This window comes from Oncorhynchus kisutch, linkage group LG27 (genome assembly GCF_002021735.2).
Source record: "Oncorhynchus kisutch isolate 150728-3 linkage group LG27, Okis_V2, whole genome shotgun sequence".
Taxonomy (NCBI): Eukaryota; Metazoa; Chordata; class Actinopteri; order Salmoniformes; family Salmonidae; genus Oncorhynchus; species Oncorhynchus kisutch.
This window is the reverse complement of record NC_034200.2, coordinates 34,291,513-34,300,820: the sequence shown is the minus strand read 5'-3', so window position 1 is coordinate 34,300,820 and position 9,308 is coordinate 34,291,513. Positions and strand designations below refer to the sequence as shown.

General features: G+C 44.6%; 1 protein-coding gene across 1 annotated transcript in view; it reads right to left on the bottom strand.

Annotated features, from left to right (window-relative positions):
• Positions 1–833: 833 nt before the first annotated feature.
• LOC109871837 (carboxyl-terminal PDZ ligand of neuronal nitric oxide synthase protein) overlaps positions 834–9,308 on the bottom strand; it is a 31,385-nt gene continuing 22,910 nt past the window's right edge. Inside the window, exons 9-10 of the mRNA XM_031807239.1 lie at positions 6,289–6,457; positions 834–1,492 (exon numbers count right to left, since the gene is read on the bottom strand). Coding sequence (XP_031663099.1) covers positions 966–1,492; positions 6,289–6,457 — 696 coding nt within the window. The 3' untranslated portion in view covers positions 834–965. The remainder of the gene's footprint in view (positions 1,493–6,288; positions 6,458–9,308) is intronic.

Sequence of the window (9,308 nt, the reverse complement as noted above, 5' to 3'; positions counted from 1 at the left end):
TGCAAATGAGATCCAGTCAAATGTACTGTAACACAGTGTTAGTACAGCAGGTGTTTGCAGTTCACAGTTCAAAACAATATCAAGTCTAGTTTAGTCCTTTTTAACCCATTTAAAGTCATCAAGACTGATGACTGGCCATGCTGGGTGGGTGTGTTTCACTGTTACACAATGGTCCAATAACACAGACCAGAGTCATATATTTAGATATATGATACAGACCAGAGTCATATATTTAGATATATGATACAGACCAGAGTCATATATTTAGATATATGATACAGACCAGAGTCATATATTCAGATATATGATACAGACCAGAGTCATATATTTAGATATATGATACAGACCAGAGTCATATATTTAGATATATGATACAGACCAGAGTCATATATTTAGATATATGATACAGACCAGAGTCATATATTTAGATATATGATACAGACCAGAGTCATATATTTAGATATATGATACAGACCAGAGTCATATATTTAGATATATGATACAGACCAGAGTCATATATTTAGATATATGATACAGACCAGAGTCATATATTTAGATGGCTCTGACACAGACTACAACTACACTGCAATAAGCCCAGGGGAGTAGAAACAGCAGCAGAAAGTCAAGTGCTGAGACAAAATAAATGAAAATATATAAACAACTGCATCAAACACATGTAAACAACTGCATCAAATATAAACAAATGTGACCAAATATAAACAAAAACTGCAAAAATAAACAAATAATTAAATATCCAACATATGTAAACAATGCAACAAAAAAAACATATTTAGCAAGTATAACAAATATAAACAAATATCAAATAAATATAAATTAATATCTCATAAATATTAACAAATATTAAACAAAAGTACTGTGAGCAGAGTTTGGAGGGAGGAGAACTGTCAACAGCACTATAGCACTACTGTATATGCTATGACTGAGTGAAGCAGAGCTGTGGAGGGCTACACAGCCATCTCATCATCCAGACAGTCTGAAGGGCTCTCTGCGTTCAGCACGTTGAAGAGGCGTGCCGTGCCCTCAGGCCCCGCCCCCTCGCCCTGCCCCCAGCTGTCCCTGTCACTGCTCTCGTCCGTGTTGGACTCGTATTCCGAACCGATCCCCGACTCCCGGAACCGGAGGAGCTCCAGGGCTCCAAGGACCTCCTCTCCACCCACAGGGGAGTCCCCGTCTGGGCCGCCTGAGCTCGGACTCTCCCCCTCCTGGTCTTGGTTCTGGTGGGGCTCCTCTCCCCTGCGGCGGGGGAAGCGGAAGCACTCCAGCCTCACGGCACTGCCGCCAGGCCCCAGAGAGAAGCTCTCCGGGGCCCTGGTCCCTGGTGGAGAGGACCCTGTTAAGGTGGAGGCCCATGGGCCATTGTTGATCTGGGACTGACCCTGCTGGGGGCCCATGGAGGTGGGGATGGTGGGGGCGTCACGCAGGGGGGGCTTGGCACGGAAGGTGATCTCCAGCAAACTGTCCTGGGAGCCCACTGTGGAGAAAACAGAGAAGAGAGAGAGTGAGATTGAGATTGAAAGAGGGATAAATAATGAAAGTTACAAATAAAATAAAGATAACTAGTGGGAATGGAGGAAAGAAGATGAGTGGAGGGAAGAGAGAGATGAGAGAGAGGAGGTGATTTGAGGGGATAATTGAGAGCGGAGATTATGATAAACTGGAAAGGGCAAGATGACAGGCAAGATAACAGGCAAGATGACAGGCAGGATGAGAGACAGGTAACAGGGAAGATGATAGGTAAGATGACAGACAAGAGGACAGGCAGATAACAGGCAAGATGACAGGCAGGATGAGAGACAGGTAACAGGGAAGATGACAGGCAAGATGACAGACAAGAGGACAGGCAGATAACAGGCAAGATGACAGGTAGGATGATAGGCAGTTAACAGGCAAGATGACAGGCAAGATGACAGACAAGAGGACAGGCAGATAACAGGCAAGATGACAGGCAAGAGGACAGGCAGATAACAAGCAAGATGACAGGCAGGATGAGAGACAGGTAACAGGGAAGATGACAGGCAAGATGACAGACAAGAGGACAGGCAGATAACAGGCAAGATGACAGGCAAGATGACAGACAAGAGGACAGGCAGATAACAGGCAAGATGACAGGCAAGATGACAGACAAGAGGACAGGCAGATAACAGGCAAGATGACAGGCAAGATGACAGCGTTACTGATAAGCTGTTATGTCAATTCTGATGATTATTAAATACATGACAGTACAGAAAAAGGAGAAGAAAAGGATGAAAGATGAGAGGGGGGAGATGGGAAAATAAACAGGGATGAGAGGGGGGAGATGGGAAAATAAACAGGGATGAGAGGGAAGAGATGGGAAAATAAACAGGGATGAGAGGGAAGAGATGGGAAAATAAACAGGGATGAGAGGGAAGAGATGGGAAAATAAACAGGGATGGGAGGGAAGAGATGGGAAAATAAACAGGGATGAGAGGGAAGAGATGGGAAAATAAACAGGGATGAGAGGGGAGAGATGGGAAAATAAACAGGGATGAGAGGGAAGAGATGGGAAAATAAACAGGGATGAGAGGGGAGAGATGGAAAAATAAACAGGGATGAGAGGGGAGAGATGGGAAAATAAACAGGGATGAGAGGGGAGAGATGAGAAGAGAAAAAGGGATGAGAGGGGAGAGATGGGAAAATAAACAGGGATGAGAGGGGAGAGATGGGAAAATAAACAGGGATGTGAGGGGAGAGATGAGAAACAGGGATGAGAGGGGAGAGATGAGAAGAGAAAAAGGGATGAGAGGGGAGAGATGGGAAAATAAACAGGGATGAGAGGGGAGAGATGGGAAAATAAACAGGGATGAGAGGGAAGAGATGGGAAAATAAACAGGGATGAGAGGGGAGAGATGGAAAAATAAACAGGGATGAGAGGGGAGAGATGGGAAAATAAACAGGGATGAGAGGGGAGAGATGAGAAGAGAAAAAGGGATGAGAGGGGAGAGATGGGAAAGTAAACAGGGATGAGAGGGGAGAGATGGGAAAATAAACAGGGATGAGAGGGGAGAGATGAGAAACAGGGATGAGAGGGGAGAGATGAGAAGAGAAAAAGGGATGAGGGGGAGAGATGGGAAAATAAACAGGGATGAGAGGGGAGAGATGAGAAGAGAAAAATGGATGAGAGGGGAGAGATGAGAAACAGGGATGAGAGGGGAGAGATGGGAAAATAAACAGGGATGAGAGGGGAGAGATGAGAAACAGGGATGAGAGGGGAGAGATGGGAAAATAAACAGGGATGAGAGGGGAGAGATGAGAAGAGAAACAGGGATGAGAGGGGAGAGATGGGAAAATAAACAGGGATGAGAGGGGAGAGATGGGAAAATAAACAGGGATGAGAGGGAAGAGATGGGAAAATAAACAGGGATGAGAGGGAAGAGATGGGAAAATAAACAGGGATGAGAGGGAAGAGATGGGAAAATAAACAGGGATGAGAGGGAAGAGATGGGAAAATAAACAGGGATGAGAGGGGAGAGATGGGAAAATAAACAGGGATGAGAGGGGAGAGATGGGAAAATAAACAGGGATGAGAGGGGAGAGATGGGAAAATAAACAGGGATGAGAGGGGAGAGATGGGAAAATAAACAGGGATGAGAGGGGAGAGATGAGAAGAGAAAAGGGATGAGAGGGGAGAGATGGGAAAATAAACAGGGATGAGAGGGTAGAGATGAGAAGAGAAAAAGGGATGAGAGGGGAGAGATGGGAAAATAAACAGGGATGAGGGGGGAGAGATGAGAAACAGGGATGAGAGGGGAGAGATGAGAAGAGAAAAAGGGATGAGAGGGGAGAGATGGGAAAATAAACAGGGATGAGAGGGGAGAGATGAGAAGAGAAAAAGGGATGAGAGGGGAGAGATGAGAAACAGGGATGAGAGGGGAGAGATGGGAAAATAAACAGGGATGAGAGGGGAGAGATGAGAAGAGAAACAGGGATGAGAGGGGAGAGATGAGAAACAGGGATGAGAGGGGAGAGATGAGAAAAAGGGATGAGAGGGGAGAGATGAGAAACAGGGATGGGAGGGGAGAGATGGGAAAATAAACAGGGATGAGAGGGGAGAGATGAGAAACAGGGATGAGAGGGGAGAGATGGGAAAATAAACAGGGATGAGAGGGGAGAGATGAGAAGAGAAACAGGGATGAGAGGGGAGAGATGGGAAAATAAACAGGGATGAGAGGGGAGAGATGGGAAAATAAACAGGGATGAGAGGGAAGAGATGGGAAAATAAACAGGGATGAGAGGGAAGAGATGGGAAAATAAACAGGGATGAGAGGGAAGAGATGGGAAAATAAACAGGGATGAGAGGGAAGAGATGGGAAAATAAACAGGGATGAGAGGGGAGAGATGGAAAAATAAACAGGGATGAGAGGGGAGAGATGGGAAAATAAACAGGGATGAGAGGGGAGAGATGAGAAGAGAAAAAGGGATGAGAGGGGAGAGATGGGAAAATAAACAGGGATGAGAGGGGAGAGATGGGAAAATAAACAGGGATGAGAGGGGAGAGATGAGAAACAGGGATGAGAGGGGAGAGATGAGAAGAGAAAAAGGGATGAGAGGGGAGAGATGGGAAAATAAACAGGGATGAGAGGGGAGAGATGAGAAGAGAAAAAGGGATGAGAGGGGAGAGATGAGAAACAGGGATGAGAGGGGAGAGATGGGAAAATAAACAGGGATGAGAGGGGAGAGATGAGAAACAGGGATGAGAGGGGAGAGATGGGAAAATAAACAGGGATGAGAGGGGAGAGATGAGAAGAGAAACAGGGATGAGAGGGGAGAGATGGGAAAATAAACAGGGATGAGAGGGGAGAGATGGGAAAATAAACAGGGATGAGAGGGAAGAGATGGGAAAATAAACAGGGATGAGAGGGAAGAGATGGGAAAATAAACAGGGATGAGAGGGGAGAGATGAGAAGAGAAAAAGGGATGAGAGGGGAGAGATGGGAAAATAAACAGGGATGAGGGGGGAGAGATGAGAAACAGGGATGAGAGGGGAGAGATGAGAAGAGAAAAAGGGATGAGAGGGGAGAGATGGGAAAATAAACAGGGATGAGAGGGGAGAGATGAGAAGAGAAAAAGGGATGAGAGGGGAGAGATGAGAAACAGGGATGAGAGGGGAGAGATGGGAAAATAAACAGGGATGAGAGGGGAGAGATGAGAAGAGAAACAGGGATGAGAGGGGAGAGATGAGAAACAGGGATGAGAGGGGAGAGATGAGAAAAAGGGATGAGAGGGGAGAGATGAGAAACAGGGATGGGAGGGGAGAGATGGGAAAATAAACAGGGATGAGAGGGGAGAGATGAGAAACAGGGATGAGAGGGGAGAGATGGGAAAATAAACAGGGATGAGAGGGGAGAGATGAGAAGAGAAACAGGGATGAGAGGGGAGAGATGGGAAAATAAACAGGGATGAGAGGGAAGAGATGGGAAAATAAACAGGGATGAGAGGGAAGAGATGGGAAAATAAACAGGGATGAGAGGGAAGAGATGGGAAAATAAACAGGGATGAGAGGGGAGAGATGGGAAAATAAACAGGGATGAGAGGGGAGAGATGGGAAAATAAACAGGGATGAGAGGGGAGAGATGAGAAGAGAAAAAGGGATGAGAGGGGAGAGATGGGAAAATAAACAGGGATGAGGGGGGAGAGATGAGAAACAGGGATGAGAGGGGAGAGATGAGAAGAGAAAAAGGGATGAGAGGGGAGAGATGGGAAAATAAACAGGGATGAGAGGGGAGAGATGAGAAGAGAAAAAGGGATGAGAGGGGAGAGATGAGAAACAGGGATGAGAGGGGAGAGATGGGAAAATAAACAGGGATGAGAGGGGAGAGATGAGAAGAGAAACAGGGATGAGAGGGGAGAGATGAGAAACAGGGATGAGAGGGGAGAGATGAGAAACAGGGATGAGAGGGGAGAGATGAGAAAAAGGGATGAGAGGGGAGAGATGAGAAGAGAAACAGGGATGAGAGGGGAGAGATGAGAAACAGGGATGAGAGAGGAGAGATGAGAAACAGGGATGAGAGGGGAGAGATGAGAAACAGGGATGAGAGGGGAGAGATGAGAAACAGGGATGAGAGGGGAGAGATGAGAAACAGGGATGAGAGAGGAGAGATGAGAAACAGGGATGAGAGGGGAGAGATGAGAAGAGAAACAGGGATGAGAGGGGAGAGATGTCTGAAAGAGGGATGAAGAGTGAGGGGGAGAAGAAGGAAAGCGAGGGATAAGAGAAGAGAGAATGGATAAAGAAGCAAAGCCAGTCACTGGAGCTGAGTCCTCCAGCAGCCTTGAGCTCCAGCTCCTGGATCTGTTTGACCAGTAGGGAGATGTGCTGCAGCAGGTCAGTGTTCTGCAGCAGGAGTCTCTGGACACGGGCCTGGGCGTCTGTCCTTGCACGCACCTCCACTGACAGCTGGTCCTGGAGCACACACGTCTAGGTAGACACACACCACACTGGGAGGTGAGAGTGTATACACACACGTCTAGGTAGACACACACCACACACACACACTGGGAGGTGAGAGTGTATACACACACGTCTAGGTAGACACACACCACACACACACACTGGGAGATGAGAGTGTATACACACACGTCTAGGTAGACACACACCACACACACACACTGGGAGGTGAGAGTGTATACACACACGTCTAGGTAGACACACACCACACACACACACTGGGAGGTGAGAGTGTATACACACACGTCTAGGTAGACACACACCACACACACACACTGGGAGGTGAGAGTGTATACACACACGTCTAGGTAAACACACACCACACACACACACTGGGAGGTGAGAGTGTATACACACACGTCTAGGTAAACACACACCACACACACTCACTGGGAGGTACTGTATGTAGATACTGTATGTAGATACTATATGTAGATACTGTATGTAGATACTGTATGTAGATACTGTATGTATGTACTGTATATAGATACTATATGTAGATACTGTATGTAGATACTGTATGTAGATACTGTATGTATGTACTGTATATAGATACTGTATGTAGATACTGTATGTAGATACTGTATGTAGATACTATATGTAGATACTGTATGTATGTACTGTATATAGATACTATATGTAGATACTCTATGTATGTACTGTATGTACTGTATGTAGATACTGTATGTATGTACTGTATGTACTGTATGTAGATACTGTATGTATGTACTGTATGTATGTACTGTATGTACTGTATGTAGATACTGTATGTATGTACTGTATGTACTGTATGTAGATACTGTATGTAGATACTATATGTAGATACAGTGTCTCCTGACCCCTCCTGTCTCAGCCTCCAGTATTTATGCTGCAGTAGTTTATGTGTCGGGGGGCTGGGGTCAGTTTGTTATATCTGGAGTACTTCTCCTGTCCTATTCGGTGTCCTGTGTGAATCTAAGTGTGCGTTCTCTAATTCTCTCCTTCTCTCTTTCTTTCTCTCTCTCGGAGGACCTGAGCCCTAGGACCATGCCCCAGGACTACCTGACATGATGACTCCTTGCTGTCCCCAGTCCACCTGGCCATGCTGCTGTTCCAGTTTCAACTGACCTGAGCCCTAGGACCATGCCCCAGGACTACCTGACATGATGACTCCTTGCTGTCCCCAGTCTACCTGGCCATGCTGCTGCTCCAGTTTCAACTTCCACCTGACTGTGCTGCTGCTCTAGTTTCAACTGTTCTGCCTTATTATTATTCGACCATGCTGGTCATTTATGAACATTGAACATCTTGACCATGTTCTGTTATAATCTCCACCCGGCACAGCCAGAAGAGGACTGGCCACCCCACATAGCCTGGTTCCTCTCTAGGTTTCTTCCTAGGTATTGGCCTTTCTAGGGAGTTTTTCCTAGCCACCGTGCTTCTACACCTGCATTGCTTGCTGTTTGGGGTTTTAGGCTGGGTTTCTGTACAGCACTTTGAGATATCAGCTGATGTACGAAGGGCTTTATAAATACATTTGATTTGATTTGATTTGATACTGTATGTATGTACTGTATATAGATACTATATGTAGATACTGTATGTATGTACTGTATGTAGATACTGTATGTATGTACTGTATGTATGTACTGTATGTACTGTATGTATGTACTGTATGTACTGTATGTAGATACTGTATGTATGTACTGTATGTACTGTATGTAGATACTGTATGTAGATACTGTATGTAGATACTGTATGTAGATACTATATGTAGATACTGTATGTATGTACTGTATATAGATACTATATGTAGATACTGTATGTATGTACTGTATATAGATACTGTATGTAGATACTGTATGTATGTACTGTATGTAGATACTGTATGTATGTACTGTATGTACTGTATGTAGATACTGTATGTAGATACTGTATGTAGATACTGTATATAGATACTATATGTAGATACTGTATGTATGTACTGTATGTAGATACTGTATGTATGTACTGTATGTACTGTATGTAGATACTGTATGTAGATACTGTATGTAGATACTGTATGTAGATACTATATGTAGATACTGTATGTATGTACTGTATATAGATACTATATGTAGATACTGTATGTATGTACTGTATGTACTGTATGTAGATACTGTATGTATGTACTGTATGTACTGTATGTAGATACTGTATGTATGTACTGTATGTATGTACTGTATGTACTGTATGTATGTACTGTATGTACTGTATGTAGATACTGTATGTTCGTGTGCATGCTTACACACCAGGCGCATGCATGCAAAAATGCGAACACACACACACATTTGTGTAATACTATTTTTGTGAGGACACACACACACACATACACACAGTAAAATAATATAAATGAATATGCACTCATAGGTTATTAAACATACACACACAGAAATACCCCCAAATATCTAAAAGAAATTCACAAACACACATCCACTGATCCAGGATCAAAGGGAACATTTCTTCACTCCTGTGATTCTGCCTCTGTTCGCTCAGCTTTAAAAAGAATCCGTCGTTATAACCCAAAAACCAGCCCAAACCTCATTAGACCAAGCCATGTGATTACAGGGAATGACAAGAGAGAATGAGAAACAGACTAGAGAGTGTAGAGTGACAACGCTTGCTCGTTAGTCATAAGGAATGTCTCGTTAGACCAGCAGAGCTGAGAGCTTTGAGGAAGAGCACTGTCTTATCATTCGGCAGCGTAGCCTAGTGGTTAGAGCGTTGGACTAGTTTTTTATTTTTTATTTATAGCCCCAGCAGCAAAAGGCCACTCCCTTGTTGAACCGTCAATCATTAGAGT